The sequence below is a fragment of the Muntiacus reevesi genome, chromosome 17, assembly GCF_963930625.1.
Source record: "Muntiacus reevesi chromosome 17, mMunRee1.1, whole genome shotgun sequence".
Lineage (NCBI taxonomy): Eukaryota > Metazoa > Chordata > Mammalia > Artiodactyla > Cervidae > Muntiacus > Muntiacus reevesi.
The window spans coordinates 36,712,936-36,734,836 of NC_089265.1; the positions used below are offsets into that span (position 1 = coordinate 36,712,936).

The 21,901-nt window shown below is 38.8% G+C and overlaps 1 protein-coding gene across 3 annotated transcripts in view; it reads right to left on the minus strand.

Annotated features, from left to right (window-relative positions):
- The window catches only part of PDCD1LG2 (programmed cell death 1 ligand 2), a 57,731-nt gene that overhangs the window by 25,201 nt on the left and 10,629 nt on the right, over positions 1-21,901 (minus strand). For all 3 annotated transcript variants that reach the window (XR_010659504.1, XM_065908043.1, XM_065908042.1), the window contains exons 2-3: positions 20,155-20,220; positions 12,148-12,453 (exon numbers count right to left, since the gene is read on the minus strand). Coding sequence is in view for 2 of the 3 variants with exons in the window: in XM_065908043.1 (XP_065764115.1) it covers positions 12,148-12,453; positions 20,155-20,220 (372 nt within the window). In the remaining variant the exon portion in view is untranslated. The remainder of the gene's footprint in view (positions 1-12,147; positions 12,454-20,154; positions 20,221-21,901) is intronic.

Genomic DNA, 21,901 nt, shown 5'->3' on the forward strand with positions numbered 1-21,901 from the left:
AGTTATTTCTCCTCTCTAACATCCCCCCCCACACACACACACTATTCTGTGCAGTGGATGCTGAATGAATTAACCAGATATTCCTCCTTGCCCTCTAGAAAACTGAGATCTAAAACAGATACAAGTGACACTGAGAGCACCAAGAAGATACAAGGACAAATTGTCCAACTGTTTTAGACTATAGCTAAAAATAAATGTTAGCCACATATGCAAGTACAAAGGAGTGCGAAAAGTAACCTGTTGATTTTTGGTGAAAGGAAGAGGGGGTGGGCACTAGCTTTCATTAGGTAGGAAATTGTTTAAGAAATAGAATTTCGATACAATCTTTGAATTAAAGACATAATATGGCACAGATATGAATAAACATTTTTTTCTTAAATTTTTGGGAGGAGTATAAATGAGTACAAATCATGAAAAGTGATTTTTCTGCTAAAGTAATGGTAACAGTCACATGGAAAACATCAAATATATATGACTTACTAAGTGTTTTCTAGGTACTGAGTTCATGTTCTGCACTTTTACATTCTATGGAGGTGGAAGGAGTATTCAAGCCCCTCTCCACAACTTTTGCCTTTTGAAAGCCTCCCTTGTGTGTCTATGTTATGAGTTGCTAATTTGATTGTGTTAGTCACTCAGTCATCTCTTGACTCTTTGCAACCCCATTAACAGTAGCCTGCCAGGTTCCCCTGTCCATGGAATTCTCCAGGCAAGAATACTGGAGTGCATAACCATTTCCTTCCCCAGAGTATCTTCCCTACCCAGGGATTGAACCTGGGTCTTCTGCTTCACTCACTGGGTCATGGGTCACCAGAGAGCAGGATGACTGCACCTCGAAGAGCTGTTTATAACCTGTGGCCTTTTCTTGAAGTTCTCTTTTCCATGCCACTAAGCATACTTGGCCAGGCCTGCTGGGTTGCCTGCCTGAAAAAGCTCTCACATTTTCCTCACTCACACTACTCCAGCTTCTGTTTGTGACTGAGTGGTGGGGCAGATTTTCTTATCTATGAGGCTGGATGAATGAGTGACTTCAGGGTCTGATTTGCAAATCTGGACTCAGTTTAAGACAAGGGAATAAGAAACTAGAAGTCCCTATTCTGAGTCATGTTCCCCAGTACAGATTATAAGAGAAGGCTCAATGTGGGGAGAAGCAAAAGGAGAAAATTACGTGTTAATTCAGTTATTAGTTTAAAAACTGGGGCTCATTTCCCATTTGGCTACTAATTACTCTGGGTATAGCTCACTTAGTCAAGAACTTGGAGACAACTGGGGTGAGTAGTTCTAAACCTGACTCCATCCCCTTAATATACCTCCTCTCACTTAAACCATGCAAAGACCCTCTGTGGTAGACTAAATTCATACTCCAGGAATAAATAAGGAAATGGCTGGAATCTGGGGTGACTGAGGGGACTTGAATTCAAGCCCTTCATGGGTACAGCACTCTGAATTCTGCATTGGAATCACTAGAAGAGGATGGATCTCTAAGTAAGTACAAAAGTCTAGGGATGAAGCATCAAATATGGGAAGAGGAATGTTTTCAGAGAGACTTAGGAGTACCCAGAAATGGAAGAAGATGAGAAGAATTAGGTTCTGAAGAACTTGAACTTGTTAGACTCACTGGTCTCCTTGAAGCCAATTTTGGTCTGTCTCTAGCAATCCAATAGTACCTGAAGCATGCATTTTAAGTACTTGCTTTATCTCACTTTGTTACTTTATCTACACTTATTTTTCCTTGGTTTGATGTCCCCTTATTGTCATTTCATCCTAGTATGTTGTAGATTATGTCTGTAAGCTCTGGCATTGGGGAGGGGCAAAAAGTAGAATAAATGGATTCATAGGAATAGTGTCTTATGAATGAGGACTTGGCCTACTCCAGTAAGGCAGCTTAGGACAAGATACAGGTCTTGGCTGCCAAGTTGACAGGTGACTTCAGAGGTAGGAGGGCCAGGAGTCAGGAGCTGGGCTGAGGCTTTGGCTATATAAATAAGGGAGCAGATGGGAGAGATGTTCTCCTAAAAGAATAATCAAGAAATGATGCAACTGACAAGGGACTAATTTCCAAAATATAAAAACAGCTCATAGAACTCAACATCAAAAACACAAACAACCCAATTAAAAAATAGGCAGAACAACCTAAATAGACATTTTTTCAAAGAAAACTTACAGATGGACAACAGACACATGAAAAGATGCTCAACATAGCTAATTATTCAGTTCAGTTCAGTCACTCAGTCGTATTCGACTATTTGCGACCCCATGAATCACAGCACACCAAGGCCTCCCTGTCCATCACCAACTCCCGATTACTCAAACTCATGCCCATCGAGTCAGTGATGCAATCCAGCCATCTCATCCTCTGTCGTCCCCTTCTCCTCCTGCCCCCAATCCCTCCCAGCTAATTATTATAGAAATTCAAATCAAAACTGCAATGAAGTATCATCTCACACAATCAGAATGGCTATCATCAAAAGTCTACAGAGAATAAATACTGGAGAGAGTGTGGAGAAAATGGAACCGTCCTACATTATTGGTGGGAATGTAAATTGCTATAGCCATGATGGAGAACAGTGTAGAGGATCCTTAAACTAAAAGCAGAATTACTATGATCCGGCAATCCCACTTGTGGGCATATATTCAGAAAAGATGAAAACTCTAGTTCAAAAAAATACATGCACTGCAATGTTCACAACAGCACTATTTACAATAGCCAAGATATGGAAGGAATATAAATGTTCATCGACAGATGAATTGGTAAAGAAGATGTGGTGTATGTATATGTTCAGTTCAATTTAGTCACTCAGTCGTGTCCAATTCTTTGTGACCCATGGGCTGCACAGCATGCCAGATTTCCCTGTCCATTACCAACTCCCAGAGCTTGCTCAAACTCATGTTCATCGAGTCAGTGATGCCATCCAACCATCTTATCCTGTTGTCCCCGTCTTCTCCAGCCTTCAATCTTTCCCAGCATCAGGGTCTTTTCCAATGAGTCAGTTCTTCGTATCAGGTAGTCAAAGTATTGGAGTTTCAGCTTCAGCATCAGTCCTTCCAAAGAATATTCAGGACTGATTTCCTTTAGGATTGACTGGTTGGACCTCCTTGCAGTCCAAGGGATTCTCAAAGTCTTCTCCAACACCAAGTTCAAAAGCATCAAGTCTTCAATGCTCAGCTTTCTTTATAGTCCAACTCTCACATCCATACATGACTACTGGAAAAACCATAGCTTTTACTAGACAGATCAATGTTGGCAAAGTAATGTCTCTGCTTTTTAACATGCTGTCTAGGTTGGTCATAGCATTCCTTCCAAGGAACAAGAGTCTTTTAATTTCATGGCTGCAGTCACCATCTGCAGAGATTTTGGAGACCAAGAAAATAAAAGTCTGTCACTGTTTCCATTGTTTCTTCATCTATTTGCCATGAAGTGATGGGACCAGATGCCATGATCTTAGTTTTTTGAATGTTGAGTTTTAAGCCAACCTTTTTACTCTCCTCTTTCACTTTCATCAAGAGTCTCTTCAGTTCCTCTTCATTTGCTGCCATAACGGTGGCCATCTGTGTATGTGAGGTTATTGATATTTCTCCCAGCAATCTTGATTCCAGATTGTGCTTCATCCAGCCCAGCATGATGTACACTGCAAATAAGTTAAATAAGCAGGTTGACAATACACAGCCTTGGCATACTCCTTTCCCGATTTGGAACCAGTCTGTAGTTCCATGTCTGGTTCTAACTGTTGCTTCTTGACCTGCATACAGATTTCTCAGAAGGCAGGTAAGGTGGTCTGGTATTTCCATCTCTTTAAAAATCTTCCACAGTTTGTTGTGATTCTACACAGTTAAAGGCTTTGGTGTAACCAATAAAGCAGAAGTAGATGTTTTTCTGAAAAACTCTTGCTTTTTCTATGATCCAATGGATGTTGGCAATTTGATCTTTGGTTTCTCTGCCTTTTATAAATCCAGCTTGAACATCTGGAATTTCACAGTTTATGTACTATTGAAGCATGGCTTGGAGAATTTTGAGCATTACTTTGCTAGCATGTGAGATGAGTAAAATTGTGCAGCAGTTTGAACATTCTTTAGCATCATCCTTCTTTGGGATTAGAATGAAAATTGATCTTTTTCAGTCCTGTGGCCACAGCTGAGTTTTCCAAATTTGCTGGCATATTGAGTGCAGCACTTTCACAGCATCATCTTTTAGAACTTGAAAGAGCTCAACTGCAGTTTCATCACCTTCACTAGCTTTGTTCGTAGAGATGCTTCCTAAGGCCCACTTGACTTCACATTCCAGGAAGTCTGGCTCTAGGTGAGTGATCACACCATCGTGGTTATCTGGGTAATGAAGATCTTTTTTGTATAGTTCTTCTGTGTGTTGTTGCCACCTGTTCTTAATATCTTCTGCTTCTATTAGGTCCATACCATTTCTGTCCTTTATTGTCCCCATCTTCCATGAAATGTTCCCTTGGTATCTCTAATTTTCTTGAAGAGATCTCTAGTCTTGCCCATTATGTTGTCTTCCTCTATTTCTTTGCATTGGTCACTGAGGAAGGCTTTCTTATCTCCTTGCTATTCTTTGGAACTCTGCATTCAAATGGGTATACCTTTCCTTTTCTCCTTTGCCTTTCATTTCTCTTCTTATCCTTGCTATTTGTAAGACCTCCTCAGACAACCATTTTGCCTTTTTGCATTTCTTTTTCTTGGGGATGGTCTTGATCAATTCCTCCTGTACAATGTCACAAACCTCCATCCATAGTTTTTCAGGCACTCTTTCTATCAGATCTAATCCCTTGAATCTATTTATCACTTCCATTGTATAATTAATTGTACGGTCTTTGATTTAGGTCATACCTGAATGGTCAAATGGTTTTCCTTACTTTCTTCAATTTAAGTCTGAATTTGGTAATAAGGAGTTCATGATCTGAACCACAGTCAGCTCCTGCTCTTGTTTTTGCTGAATCTATAGAGCTTCTCCATCTTTGGCTGCAAAGAATATAGTCAATCTGATTTCAATATTGACCATCTGGTAATGTCCATGTGTAGAGTTTTCTCTTGTGTTGTTGGAAGAGGGTGTTTGCTATGACAAGTGCGTTCTCTTGGCAAAATCTGTTAGCTTTGCCCTACTTCATTTTGTACTCCAAGGCCAAAGTGTGTCTGTGTGTATAAAATATAACTCAGCCATAAAAAACAATGAAATAATGTCATTTGCAGCAACTTGGATGAAACTAGAGATGAGCATTCTAATTGAAGTAAGTCAGACAAAGACAAATATCATGATATACTTATATATGGGGTCTAAAAATATGATACAAATGAACTTATTTACAAAACAGAAGTAGATTCATAGACAAAGAAAACAAAGTTATGGTTATTAAAAGGGAATGGGGCAGAGGGATAATTTAGGAGTTTGGGATTAATAGATACACACTACTGCCGCTGCTGTTTAGTTACTAATTCATGTCCGACTCTTTACTGCCTCATGGACTACAGCCTTCCAGGCTCCTCTGTCCATGGGATTTCCCAGGCAAGAATACTAGAGTGGGTTGACATGTCCTTCTCTAGAGGCTCTTTCCAACCCAGAGATCAAACTCATGTCTCCTGTATTGGTAAGGGGATTCTTTACCACTGAGCCACTTGGGGAGCCTTAGATATACACTACTATATATAAAATAGATGAACTACAAATAGTTACTGTATAGCACAGGAAATTATATTCAATATATGTAATAACCTATAATGGAAAAGAATCTGAAAAAGAATATATCTATATATACAACCACATATCTATATATATACATATATATAAAACTAAATCACACACGAAACTAACATAACATTGTAATTCAACTATTCGTCAATGAAAAAATAAAATAAATGTTTAAAAAAAGAACGAGCAAGATCTGGGGGAGGGGCATGAGCCCACATCCTCCATTTACATAACATTAAAGACGTCTCCCCATCTTATTTGGGAAGTGGTTGAAAACACATCATTATCAGCAACACACAATGGGGAAGCTGGACTGAGGGTGATATTCTTAGGAAAATATGAGTAAATTTTAGAATTTCAGAGGTAGCAGTGATCTTAAAATTCAATTAGTCCAACTTCCTGCTCAACAAGAAGTATCTTCTCCAGGAGCTTTGCTAGATGACTATCTTGATGAATGTTTCACATGCCCTTGGAAATAATGTGCATTCTGCAGTTGTTGGGCATGAGTTTTATATAAGTCAATCAAGGTGGCTATTGCTGTTCTACTCTTTTGTTCTCGTTTTGGGTATTCTACCAGATGTAATAGAGATGAGTTGAAATCTCCAAATATGATTATGGATTTGTTTATTTCTCCTTTTAGGTCTGTCAAATTTTATTTTCTAGACTTTGAAGCTATATGGTTAGATGTACACACATTTAGGATTGTTACATCTTCCTGCTGAATTGATTTTTCTCTATCATTATGAAATGTCCCATTTTCTCTTTAATAATATTTTTTTTTCTTGATATTGGTAACCTGCTAGATAACTAACTTTTGGTTAAATATACTTACGAATGGAAGCTCCTACTTCCAGAAGTGGTCCTTGCAGTGATTAGACAATAAGAAAGTTAAACTGTTATTGGGAAGATTATCTTTACACCAAGTCAAATTTATCTCATGGTAGCTTCAACCCATTGGTACTTACTTGTCTGGTTTAGCAAAACAACACATGGTAAGCATAGTAGTTAAGAACATGGGCCTTAGAGTCCAAAAGTTTTAACTAGATTTAAGTTATGCTTACATAACTTGTCAAGCCTTAAGCCTCATTTGTAAAATAGGCACAGTAACACTTATCCTTAACTGTAGTGTTAGAATGATAAATGAGTTAGGTACCTAGAACATATTAAATAGTCAATTTGTACTGGTAATTATTATCTCTTCCTGCTTTCACTAATTGCTGACTTGCCTCACTATTCTCCATTTGGCTTCTCAGTCTGTTTCATCAAAAGAATTACTACTTTCTGATTTCAGTTGCCACTGGTTTAAATGCTTTCTGTTATCCTGCTATCTCTGACTATATGATTCAAATGTTACTGGCGACTTTAGCATTTCTGAAATAAAGATAAGCTTTATTATCTTTACTATATATTATAGCACTATACTGTCTACTGTACATAGTATTATCTGCTTTATCATCACAATGACCATAACTAAGGTGAAAAAAATGTAATTTTAAATGCCTTAAACTTAAAGAGTCCTGGCAGGTTTCTAGCAGTCATTAAAAGAAATATTTTAGGACTGCTCTCAATTGCTCTGTTAAATGACCTGGAGAGGAACATCAGGTTAAACAGTTTGCAATTCACAGGAGCTTTCCCACCCCTCAAAATTCAGGATATTGTTTTCTTAACTCAGGTTTTCCTTATTCCCTTCTGTTTCCCCAGGGAGAAAAGACAGAGCAGAGATTTAGCCTCATTATGGAGTTCTTTTAGCAAACGCTTTTCTCTGGGTCTAGAAGCTAAATGTACAGACATTATTTCACTACTAAGATGTTTCTCTTGGGCTGTCTCCTCCCTATTCTGTTTGTCTTCCCCTTCTTAGGGTGAAGGCTGTATCTCTCTATGCTGCCTTCTTCCTCCACTTTTTGATGAAGTTATACCCTATCCTGGGCCTTTCTGTTGATTTAAAGAAATTCTGCCAAGACTCAGCCTGCTCAGGCCTTCAGGATGGTTTGGCCCTTCTGTTCTTAGCTCCTGCTCTGTGTCTGTCTGGGATCCATGCACAGGCTGGTTCTCAACCGCTGGGCTCAATCCCTGGCTTCTCAGGGCCACTGTGCTCTCCTCTTCCGTCATGCTGCCTGGCCTTCCTCTGACAGATATCTAATCTTGGGTTGCAACGTGGCGTTTCAAAAACTGCAGCGTTCTGTTACTATCTTTTATAAACTCTTTAGCCATGCTATCTGGTATTTTTTTTCCCTGTCCTTATGAAATCAATCCTCTTTTCACCATATTTATTATGAACTGTTGTCCAGACATCAAAGAAAATATTATAAATCTATTTTCAAGTGTATGCCAAAAATCAGGCATTTTAAAGACAAACACATCCTTCCTCTAGTCTTGTTCTATTTAAGCACATCGTAACTGGGGTCCCAGATCTCCCCTGTTCCTTTCAGAGACTCCCGATTAGGGAAGAATACCCTTAGGTGCTTGCCTTCAACCTCCTTTTTTTTTCCTTTTTGCTTGCATTCCTCCTAAAACAACTGTGATGCAGTGTGTTCCTTCTCACATATTCATTGAGTTTATTCTTAGAATATTTCATAGGTTTCTATATTGGAAAAATATACAATGTTTAGCATTTTATGAACACATATTTTCAGTAAGGCATTTCACTTTATCACAAATGTATCCAATGTCACCTAGATAACAAAGAATGTGTCTTTAAAAACACACCACCATCCACTGAAAAATACAGGGCTTCCCTGGTGGTCCAGTGGTTAAGAATCCTTGCAATGCAGGGAACACCTGTTCAATCCCTGGTCTGTGAAGATCCCCCATGCCACAGAGCAACTAAACCTGTGTACCACAACTACTAAGCCCGCGAGCCACGACTACTGAAGCCCATATGCCTTGAACCTGTGCTCCGCAATAAGACAAGCCACTGCAATGAGAAGCCCACACACCACAACTAGAGAAAGGCCACATACAGCAACAAAGATCCAGTGCAGTCAATAAATAATAAATAAATACGTTTGTTAAAAAAAAAAAAAGAAAAACACATATATTCTACTCTAATGGTCAGAACTTTTCTTTTTATTAATATCCCTTAAATATCAGTTCTCATTACACTTCTACAGAATTTTATCCTAATGCAACATGTTTGATCACTCCTTCGGTGGTTATCGTTTTGTTTCTTTGCAACAACAAAATGTATAGCTATTGAAATTAAATTTTTTTCTTGTGACCATGAGGCTTTAAGTGTTCAAATTCTTCTTCAGCACTGAGGTCTAATTTCCATTATTATAAGCACATGTAAAATCAAAACAAATATTATGAATATTGACAACTATTAAACATAAGAAAAGTTTACTGGAAATGTATCTCTTAATGGGATGGATGAGATTCTCATTTTCTATCTGTGCATGAGGATGCAAATAACTTAACGGTTGGAATGAGACAATCTTCAGAATCAACTCTATTTCTGTTTTTCATTTTTTGTAGCTATAAGGGCTAAGGAATCTTGCTCATATGAATAAGTAGGTGGGCATGGAAGGAGTTCAGTTATGGTGATACTTCATTCTTTGAAAGCCTTATGATTTATATGACAAAAGTACTTCTTTTTTTTATTAGCTATTAATTCTATTAGGGACTCCTTCAATTTTGCTGAAAACAGAGAATTTGATACTTCCTGGTTTGCTGAAGGATTCGTTAGTCATTACCATTTGGTAAGATATCAGTATTTCCAGTCGTTCTTTTGTTTGGCACTATGGAAGTTTTCATACCTCGGAGCAAAGCACTATATTCATGATGGGTGAGAAGCAGGCTTTATATGAAGTGGGTACAGCAAAAATAAAAGAGGAAGTGTTTTAGGGGAACCCCAAGAGCCTTGCCTGGAAGGCACATTCTCAGGCACAGTCAATTTAGGGAAAGAGTATTTGAGGAAGATGAACATCTAGAAACTAATTTCCTAAAACTGTCTATGTGTATGCATCCCATAGAAAGTCTTTGTGATCCCATATAGTCTAACTGGACAATCATTAAAGGTATGAGGGATTAAGAATTAATTGATTAAAGGTTTGAGTCATCCTGTCGAGTCATCCCTGGTCTAGGTAATAGTAGGCAGAGTGCCTTCCCATGGAAGAGGGACAACTCTCAGCCAGAGCAAGAAAGATTGGGACTGGTCAAATTGCCCAAAGACCCCAGATGTATTAAAGCACGCCCACAAAGATCAACAAACACGGAGCAGTGATTTTGGGGTGCAGATATCCAAGAACACTAGGAGATTGTGAGGATGTTGAGCTCTCTCTTCTCCCACTGATTAAACTCAGACTAAGGTCAATGTCTAGAGCTCCTCCCAGCTGACTGTAGAAAATGCAGTAAAGGTAGAAGGAGGTTACATCCAGGCTGAGGGCTTTCTCGATGATTCACTGTTAGCTGAGGTGGAAGAGGGCACCATCCTTGAGGTAACTGAGGGTCTTTGAACCAAACCTCTGGACACCCACCATATGCCAGGCATCATGCTCAATTTTTTACATTACCTCTTTTAATTTTTACAATAATCTTATATGGTGGATGCTACTATTCCTAATCTTTTACAAATAAGAAAAATTCCAGATTATGATAACCTCAGATATGCAAATGACATCACCCTTATGGCAGAAAGTGAAGAAGAACTGAAGAGCCTCTTGATGAAAGTGAAAGAGAGTGAAAAAGTTGGCTTAAAACTCAACATTCAGAAAACGAAGATCATGGCATCTGGTCCAATCACATCATGGCAAATAGATGGGGAAACAATGGAAACAGTGACAGACTTCATTTCGGGGGGCTCCAAAATCACTGCAGATGGTGACTGCAGTCATGAAATTAAAAGACGCTTGTTCCTTGGAAGGAAAGCTATGACCAACCTAGACAGCATATTAAAAAGCATATTACTTTGCCAACAAAGGTTCATCTGGTCAAGGCTATGGTTTTTTCAGTAGTCATGTATGGAGGTTAGAATTGGACTATAAAGAAAGCTGAGCACCGAAGAATTGATGCTTTTGAATTGTGGTGTTGTAGAAGTCTCTTGAGAGTCCCTTGGACAGCAAGGAGATCCAACCAGTCAATCCTAAAGGAAATCAGTCCTGAATAATCATTAAAAGAACTGATGCTGAAGCTGAAACTCCAATACCTTGGCCACCTGATGTGAAGAACTGACTCATTGGAAAAGACTCTGATGCTGGGAAAGATTGAAGGCAGGAGGAGAAGGGGATGACAGAGGATGAGATGGTTGGATGGCATCACCAACTCGATGGACATGAGTTTGAGTAGACTCCAGGAGCTGGTAATGGACAGGGAGGCCTGGAGTGCTGCAGTCCATGGTGTTGCAGAGTCAGACACATCTGAGTGACTGAACTCAGACTGACTGATGAAAATCAAAATAACCCACTCAAGGTCACAAGTGAAAACAACATTCACCCTCATGTCTAATTATACCAGTTTGTCCTCTTTATACCAGATTGGTAAATCACACCACAGGTGTCAAGGTCAATGGTCTTTAGGGAACAAAATTAGGAGACTCTCCAGAAGACAGAATAGATCTTCTGAGGTCTAGTGGCAGAGGAAAACTGAAATAGTTTACCTCAGAACAGTTGATAAAGGCTGAGACACACAAGCCGATTAACAGAGCCAAATATACTTATCTATAGTTGCTATGTCTTTTCTCAAGTGACCTTTCCCAGAACAAACAGCAACTTGAAGATTCTCTTCTGATTTAGGGTTTTGGCTCATGTTGTGGTGGAGGGAGCCCTCAACACAGAGGAATGAAGACAGCTACTGAACTGGTTCCCTCAGGCTACCCGTTTCAATTCTCTGAACTTCTGTTTTCTGTGCAATAGATAAGACTGAGGCCTGAGTAGCATTTCCCAAACATTTTAGACTATGACCCAGAGTGAATAAGAATTTATTATACCACAAGCCAAGATGCACACCCACATGTGTGCACGCGCACACACACCCCCCTCTGAAATAGTTTGTGATGCCCTGATATATTCAATTCTATTCATTTATTAATTCTGTTGGTAAACCCACTTTTGTCACTCTTTAAATTGATATTTTAAACTTTTAATGGGTGGCAAATTATGGTTTAAAAAACTCTGGACTCTGAAAGAGTAGTATAACATCAAGCCAATATCATTCCTGTGAAGTAGGCAAAACTTACCTTTGGTACCCTCCCAACTTACAGGGAGTTATTTTCCTGGCTTTCTCTAGACCTGTTTTATTTCCTCTACCACTATTTACCCTCACCTCCATTGCTTTATACCTATATATGAAAAACTACTTCTGAGCAGGTGCTTTTGTCTTCTCTGAGGTAGCTTTTTCTGTTTATAATCATCATCCCAATTTTTGCTTGGGCTAGCTTCAGTGGACTTGTTACTTGCAACTAATACAGGTTCTACATTGGAGAGGTGCCTCCATGGATCCCAGTCCCTGAAATTACTCACCTTTGACTTTCAGCGTCAGGTACTTGTAGTCCCAGGCAATCCCATAGATGATCAGGCAGCGGTACTGCCCTGCATCCTTCAGCTGGATTTGGGGGATGAGGAACAAGGCCTTCCCCAGGGGCAGCTGCTCCTCCAGCAAAGTGGCTCTTTCACTGAGCAAGACTGTATCATTTTCCACTTTTTGCATACTGGCTTTTAAAATTTCAAGTTCCACATGACCTCCAGTGTCAAAATCACACTCCAAGGTCACATTGCTGCCGTAGTCTACCACGTATATTTCCTTTGGGACGGTCACTGTGAACAAAGCTGAACAGAAAATAAGACATTCTCCCATTGTCTGCCTTCACATTTCAGTTCTGTTCAGAGTGGGGGAGCTGAGGAGACCTGTACAACCTCCATTTCCCAGGAGACACCTAACATTATCTGGGCATTTGCAGAGGTTCCTTTCTATCCTTTGCCCCATCCACTTTGGGGAAGAGTGTAATTGTTGATCCCTGCTCTGAAGTAGTTCTTGCCTCTCAACACTCCTCACCTGTACAGCTGACTGCCCTCCTGCTCCCATTATCCAAGCTCAGTTTCTTTATATGGATCAAATTACACCATTCCCTGCCAAAGTCTACCTCCTCTCAGCAGAGACAGTAATAATGACAACTATCAACTGTTGAATTCTTACTAGGTGGTGGGCCTCTGCTAACACATGATCTCTTTTAGTCTCCCCAGCAAGCCAATGACGTACAGCTATCATCTTTTTAGAAAATGAAACTGACACAGAATGGATAAACAACTTGCCTAAGATTGCACAGCCACGATCAGACCTAGGTATTTCTAAGTTCAAGTGCTGTTGACCACCACATCATACAAGCCAACTGTAGAAACGTCTTTTCTACTAATACTAATACTTAATGTATATCTACTATGTGTTGGCCACTGTTCTAGGCTCTAAACCATATCATTCAATATTGAAAATGCAACCATAAAATAGGCATAATCATTAGTTTTATAGTCGAAGAAACTGGGTCAAAGAGGTTTGTTTCAGGGTGAACAATTAGTAAGGTTAAAATTCAGAGCCAGTCAGATGGTTGACTTCAAAATCCATAGTTTTTGAAACAGTAGTTCCCAAACTGTGAGGCATATACCTCAAGAAGTATGCACAATGATTTTAGATATGAAAGAATCAAGGCCCAAAGGGAGTTGGGTTATTCAGAGAAGAATTTATTCTCTCTTCAATTCTATTTCAATCTTTCAAATTACACACAATTTGCAACTAGACTTTCATATCTCTAACAATGATTATTTTTCCTTTTAATAAAACAAGAAGCTCTCAGGCAGATATTATCAGGGTAGACTTTAAAGCACCACTTTACTTTTATAGAGTTTATTTTTGCTCATATCTTCTATTTACTAGTACCATTGATACTGGTTTTCCATTTACCACAGGGGTAGATTGTTTTGTTCAAAAAATAAAAGCTCAGTTAATTTAGATAATGCTATAAAAACAATAGCGCAAAGAATAGTCAAACATGGCAAAACTAATGAAAGTAGTGTATGCATGAATAAATTGTGAGAAACTATACAAAATTATGCTGTTTCTATCAATAATGAATGGACAGTCATTAAGACTGAGTGTACGATCTCGAAGTAGCTTCTGAATTATTACAGAAGATCAGAGCAAATTATGTTCAGTAGGACTTGCTTCACTAATCCATTCATTTAATTAATTTAAAACTTTCATTTAACAAATATTTGGGGATGGCTTCTAAGAATACGCTTTTCAAGGGGTTGCTTCCACATAAAACATAGTATGAAAAGAGCTTGGGATTTAGTGACAGATGAACCTGGCTTCAAATTCTGAGTGTATCCAGATTATGAACCCTTTGATCTTGATCGCGTCATTAAACTTCTATGAGTCTCGACCTCTTTATCTGCAAAAGTCCAAGGTTAAATCTACCTGTCAGCAGTGTGGTGAAAACTACATAAACAGCACAAAGTGACTTATTTTGGCAGGTAGTAGGTAATCAGCAAACATTGGTTCCTTTCTTTTCTACCATGCTTTAGTTCTTGAGAAAGTGGTATTCTGACCATCCTGGACAACAGATTTCACAGTAAAAATAGTTTGGGGGTTTTCAGCTGCTCGAATGATTCACATTGAAATTCTCTTCTGAGTGGAGTTTTTCCTCCTACCATCCTGCAAATCTTTGAAGGCAGTGCAGGTTGAATTTGTTTTGGTGTCTCCAGTGCACATACTAAATTCTAGTTAAAGGTTTAATATATAAGTGACAAAAAGGAGGAGAGGAAGGGGAAAAAAAAAGGATGAGCCTACCCATACTTGCAAAGAGTAGGACATGACTGAGAGACTGAGTATGCATGCACCCATATTCACTTTTGTTTTCCTCTCATCAAACTGCATTTTGCCCTAAATTGCACAAACTGGCTTTCTTAATCACCACCCAATGCACCTGTTAGTGTAGTGCACAAATATGAGTTTTATTAAAAACAAGTGATGAGTTTATATCTTTCTTCCAAACCTTGTTTTAACCACAACTACAACATGAATGTGCCTTTCTAACAGAAAGGAGTTCACATCTGCCTGGTATTTTTTTGTGCAGAATGGGGGTCGGGGCAGTGCAGCTTGCATTTTCTTGGCCACATTGAGAAGACTCTGGGATGATACATGTGAAAAAAGACACTGTGCTTCTAAATTTCCCACATGATTCCATTTTGTGGAATGCCCTGAACACTTGTAATAACCCTCTCCCAAGTCTCCATAATAGGATACTCCTAAAAGTAGATTCCTAGACTCATTTCCAAATATTTCTTACTAAGTCCTCTTAAAACTAAAACAGAGCTACCTGTTATGAAATCTACTCTGCCCTGAAGAGTAAAGTATTTATTTATTCACTCGTCAAATACGTATTAACTATCTTCTATGTGCCTGGTTTAGAAATTTATACTACTTTTACTCTCTTCATAGTACTTCCTTCTCTTTTATTATACAATAAAAAAAAGAACAAGAAACAAAATAACACAAGAAACAGGGAAGAGAAATGGGGCTTGCATGGAAAGTTACTTGCTGAGTCTGAGATTTAACAAGAATCAGAGGACTTTGGCGTAGTCTCTATTGGATTTATTTAGCAAATTTATTTACCACACTTACACTTTCTTCTCGTGAGAGAAGGAACACCTGTAACTTCCTCTGGAACTCCCCACAGCATACAGCAGAACTCCCCTCTTCACTGTCTGGGCCTTTGACAAAAATCCATTTTCTGCTTGCTTTTCCCCTCTGCCTTTTACAGAGTGTATGTGTATATACACACATGGAACTCTTTATGGAAGCATAAAGTGTGCTATCTCTCAGACAGGTGACATTTTCCAGCTAACATTCACAAGAGGAAAGGGCAATTGGCAAACATGAGTCGTGTATCTGAGTCACCCAGAATAACTAGAAGATTGTTAGTTGGTCTAATTTTGCCACAATTGAAGTTTCCAAGACATGCAAAGCTTTCAGCTTGATTACTTGATATAAAATGACAAGTTTAGGAATGCAATACACTTTTGCAATCCTAAAATATTCTTACTTATCGTAAATTACAGAGGAAATCAAAACACTCTTGCAAACAATTCTGTGAAGAGGTTTTTCTCAAGCTTGGCCACATATTAGAGTCACTAATGAGAGGGCCTCAACCTTAGTCATAGTTGGTATCAACTGGGAAGCTTTTAAAACTAATGCTCAGACCCCACTTTGTATCCTATAAAATTAAATTCTAATCATTTTATGAGGCCAGCATCAACTAAAAATAATTTCCTGGGAGTTTCTAACGTGCAAGGAGCATTGAGAAACCATTGGTTAGACAAATAAAACACCTGCACTTGCAAACATCTTCTACCATCCTGCCATTCAAAGTGTTGTTCTCAGTTTTCTTAGGCAGCTAGTTAGGAATGCAGAATCTCAGTCCCTTCCCAGGACCTAAAGAAGCAGAACCTGCATTTTAACAAGGCTGGGGGATTCAAATGCGTATTAACATTTAAGAAACAGAGTTATAACACTGGTTTGTATTTGGTCTGTTGTATAAGATAGAAAGATAGTTAACATTTATTAAACACGAGGAACCAGACACTAGGCTAAACTGTACATCTCATTTGATGTCCCCAAGGCTGCAAGACTGGAGTCACTGCACTCATTTTACAGATGGGGAAACTGAGACTTAAAGAAAAGATACAACTCGCCCAGAGTGAAAAAGTGGGAGCTCGTGGAGTTGGAATTCACATTCATATCTCTGTGCCCTGAAAGTCTGTACTTCTAACAGATATGACTATATATCTACTAGCCTGTGTATACTACATACATAAATGAAACAGATATACTTTTCAGCTTTATACTAAGTAAAAGACATTTGTGTTCTATTTCATATGTCACATAGTTATTAAACTAAACTTCAATGTAGCACTGAACTCCTGATGTCATCAGACAAAGGAGAACACTGGAAAAGTTTCCACAACTGCAAAACTAAGCAGACAAAATATTCATTTGGTCATCTTGAGTAAATTAAAGGGTGAAGGATGTGGCTACAGCATGAAAAATTAATACATGAAGGTTCTTTAGACAGGTGAAAATAGCTGACTTGAGTAATGCTAGAGCCTTTTTGAAAGTTCTTGGGAGAAGTTTGCATTTTATTTGCAATCAGGAGTCAGCACCTGTCATATCTCCAGGAAACACAAAACAATTTATTTGCATTAACTCCTAAGATAGCTTCCTCTTTAATCTAATTTTATACTTTTCTTCTGCATTAACAACAGAAACTTAAATGTTTACAGACTTCCTACCTAAGGGATTTGAAAAGTGAGGATGGGTCTAGGCAGGGAGGTGAGAGGAGACTGCCTTACACAGCCAGTCTTCAGAAAACTCTAGTTACTGGTTCTGAATAGAACTGCTCTGAACACCTGACTCATGCACTCCTCTTTGCAGAAATGCTGCATGAGACATCTTGTCTACTTGAAATCCTTTCCCCAACCTGATTCTTTTGCTTTGTATATCTGAGGGCTCAGCAGATGTAGTTTTGAAAGCCGGCTATAACCTAGGCAGAATGACCCAGGGTGTGGTCCCTCTCCTAGAGAGATGTCAAGCACCATTCTGGCCATGTGCCTCCTGGGTTTTATTCTTCTCAGACGGATGAAGAAAGAAGGAAACATCAATGAGAGACATAAGATTGGGGTTACTTTTTCTTCCAAGACATGACAAAGTACAAAAATAAATATTTTTCCTTGAATGTGTCTAAGTTAGAAGAAGGTTTTGAAATGAAAATATAAGGAAAAAAACTGAACTACAATGCTACAGTAATAAGAAAGTGATATGAGTGAAAGTATATATACATAGATCAATAGAACAGACAGAGGGTCCAGAAAAAGACTCACATAAAAAGAGCCAATTGATTTTTTTTTTACAAAGGTGCAAAGGCAATCAATGGAGAAAAGACAGTCTTTTCAATAAGTGAACAAATGGGGCTGGAGCAACTGGATGTCCATATACCAAAAAGAAAAATCCCAATCTATACTTCACAGTATACAAAAATCAACTGAAGGTGGATGACAAACCTAAATGTAAAGTGTACAACTATAAAATGTTTAGAAGAAAACATAGAAGAAAATCTTTCAGGTCATGGGTTAGGCAAAGAGTTATTAGATATGACTAGTCATCAGGGGGAAAAAAATGTTAAACTGGATAGCTTCAAAATTAAAATCTCTCCTCTGCAAAAGACATTGTTAACAGAATGAAAAGATGAGCCACAGACTGGGAGAAAATATTTGCATATCACATATCTGATAAAGAATTTGTATCCGGAATACATAAAAAAACTCTCAAAACTAAAAAATAAGAAAATAACCCAATTAAAAATGGTCAATGATTTGATATGCACTTAAGAAGATATATGGATGGTCAATAGGTACATGAAAATATGCTTATCATTACCAGATATTAGGGAAAGGCAGGTTAAATCACAGTGATATACTTTTGTACACCTATTAGAGTGACTTTAAAAACAAAAATGACAATGTCAATACCAAGTGATGTCAAGGATGTGGAACAATTGGAACTCTCATACTTTGCTGGCAGGAATGCAAAAATAGTATAGATACTAAGAACGGCTTGATGGTTTCCTATAAAGTTAAATATATATTTAATGTATGTCTCAGCAATCCCACTCCTAAGTATTCACCCAAGTGAAATGAAACTCTATGCGTCCACAAAAACCTATATACAAATGTTTAGAGCAACTATATTTATAACTGCCAAAAACAGGAAACAACCCAAAAGTCCCTCAGCTGGAAAATGAATAAACAAAATGTGGTGCATACATACAGTGTGATACTAATCAGCAACAAAAAGGAATGAACTACTGATTCATATAACAATATGGATAAATCTCAAATGCACTGTGATAAGTGAAAGAAGCCAGACAAAAAGAATGTCTTAAAATGATCCCATTTATATAACATGCTGGAAAATTTAAAACTATTGGATAGAGTTGGGGGACAGCTGAGGGACGGTTTTCAGTTGTTTGGTGACGGAACTGTTCTGGGTCTTGACTGTGGTAGTGGCTATATGACTATGTGTGTGCGTCTGTGCTCAGTCATGTCCAATTATGCAGCCCCCTAGACTGTAGCCCACCAGACTCCTCTGTCAAGGGAATATCCTGGCAAGAATACTGGAATGGGCTGCCATCTCCTATTCTAGGGCATCTTCCTGACCCAGGGATCAAACCCATGTATCCTGCACTGTCAAGTGAAGTCTTTACCACTGAGCCGCCTGGGAAGTGGCTATATGATTACGCATATGTCAAAACTCATAGATGCTTTTACTTTAAAAAAGTATACATTTTTACTTCATGTCAATTTAAAAGTAATTTTAAAATGAAAATATCTTCTGATAGCTTTTCACTTCACACTTTAAATTATTTTACAGATAACACAGTAGACTATCCACAAAGCATTCGTATAAGGAAATAGTTAATTTCACACCTGTCTCTAAAAACCCTAGCTGGCAGGGTCCCTTAGGAAGAAAATATCAAGTGTTCATTTAGCTGACACTGCCAAGGGCAGGGCTGAAGTAAGCAGAATATTGGGGTGTTCTCCAAAGATGGCCCCAAGTCAATGACTCTAGTGCCAGACCCTGCTGAGCAGCCCGAGGGAGGGGGAGGAATGCTACTGGGATCATCTGGAAGAGAGGGAAAAGCTCCTCAAAAAGTTATCAGTGCCAACAAAGGCATTCTTTCTCAGTCAAAAGCAGCATGTTGGATGACTTCCCATGGGATTGGGGCTGCTATTAAAGAGGACCTAATTCCCTGTGGTCATCTCTGTCTTCCTCTCTTACATACAGGTGTTCACCACTATAAAGCACTCATGATCCTGACTGAACATGTGAATGGTCTGAACTGCCTTTCTCAGGAAAGTGAAACTCTGAAACTTCTTTCCTCCTTGCCATCTATGCCCTCGAGTAGAGTATCTTTCTTCAAAATCCAAAGGCATAGCCTAAGGTTCATTTTTCATTTAGATGCAAGGAAGACTCTGATTTCCCAATTCAAGTAACCCACATTAATGTGTGAATGACCAATGGCTGCTACTGTTGCTTTTTAATAGAGGAAGTGTCCCTGACAGAAGAGAAAAGGATAGCTGCTTCGCATCTCATCTTTCAGGACACTTAACCCATGTTCTCTTGGGTCATTTCAGCAATGCATGGTCTGAATGGTCCTGTCATCATGTTACTACATTTACTGGAGAGTGGGGATAGACAGACCAATATTATCAGTCCCTGTTTCTGTAAGATAGGGAAACAGGTGTGCACAAGCCACCCTGGGCACCAATCTTTTGACTGTGCTTGTTACAGCTGGTAATCACCCTTTCTCTTACAGAAAGTCTGTAGCCCAAGGACCACATTCTCATCCTCAGCTTCAGCTAGGGGTCATCATCTGTTCTTCTTTCTCAGGACCCTCCCCAGCCTTTGACTTTTCTTACCTACTGTCTGTTGAAGCTGCATTCCCAGGCTCAAAATTAGTAGGAGGAACATGTTCTGTACCGGATCTGAAACAGACAATTGAAAGTCTCAGAGCCTTCTGCAGTTTTACTGGATCTCATGATCTGGTCATTTGCTCACTCCTGAAAACAATGAAATGACTGTAAACAAATCTTTGGGGAGGCAGTGGACCGTAGTAGAGTAGAGTTAGGAAAAAAAGTTAAAGGCTGATTGCCTAGAGGAGATGAGAGATAGGGTAAGAAGAAGTGAGGCACTCTATCGATCCAAATTAGAAGCTCTTCTTCCTTTTCTTGCAACCTTTTCTGAGTATGAACCAGTCCTCATGACTGGTAACCACAAAAGCTGGTCATCTGCACCTCTTTGTTTCTTCCATAGCTTCAGTATAGGCCTTTGAAAATCAGTCTTGTTCATCAAATGGATACTGTACACCATCATTTCCAGCTGGACTGCAACTCTGGGAACAGAGCTAGATACTCTATAAAAACTTACTAGTTGACTGAGCAGGTAAAGTTGTCAAGCTCTTTAGAATGCTGTGATCTAGTACACCCATCACTTGAAGGACCTGTTACTAAGTACTGAGAGAGTGACATAGCTTAGTCCTACTTCACCTCCTATGCTTCCATTTTTGCTCACAAACTTTCCCACTTAAGGACTTCTCACAGCTAAAGCAAAAGGGACAGGGTATAACACTGTCAACTTCTTTGTCCTCAAAGAGACTTTAAATTTTAAATTTTATTGGCCTTGTAAGCATTTCTTCAAGGGGAATTAATCAGACAGAGCCATACATCTGAATCAGGTAAAATCAGAGCTGCTCCGAGTACAATGGAAAACCAGTGAAGGATTTGGATCAGGAGAATGATATGACCTCATTTACATTTTTAAAAGAGGACTTGGTTTTGGTGTAGACAATAGACTACTGTTGTAAAGGACAGTGGGATGGGCAAGATTGGAAGGAGAACGATCAATAAGGAATTTTTTTGCAGAGATGATAATAGTTTAGACCAGAGCAGTGGGGCCAGTGGAGATGAGAGGTGGTCTGTTGAAGGTTTTTTCCATTTATACATTTAAAATATTTATTCAACTTTTAAAATTTGTTCTTTAAATTATTAAAATTTTAACAGCTTTATTGGAGTATATTTGACATACAATAGAGGATTATGTGTGTGTATGGGGTCGCAAAGAGTCGGACACTACTGAGCGACTGAACTGAACTGATACGTATATATTTAAGACACAGATGATACAGTGGTACAGATGATACAGTTCAGTGGTTTTTAGTATATTCTACAGAACTGTGCAACCCATACCACTATCCAATTCTGGATCAGTCTCATCACTCCAAAAAGGAACCCCATGCCCATTAACTGAAACTCCCCAATTCCTCTTCCTTCTTCCTCCAGTCCCTGGCAATCACTAACCTTCTTTCTGTCTCTATAAATTTGCTTATTCTGGTTATTGCCTAGAGGAGATATAAATAGAATATTTATAGAATCACACAATATGTGGTCTTTTGTGTCTAGCTTCTTTCACTGAGCATATTATTTTCAAGACTCCTCTGTGTTGTAGTGCATTACCAGTACTTCACTCCTTTTTATGACAAGCTGAGCACTGAAGAATTGATGCTTTTGAACTGTGGTATTGGAGAAGACTCTTGAGAGTCCCTTGAACTGCAAGGAGATGCAACCAGTCCATCCTAAAGGAGATCAGTCCTGGGTGTTCATTGGAAGG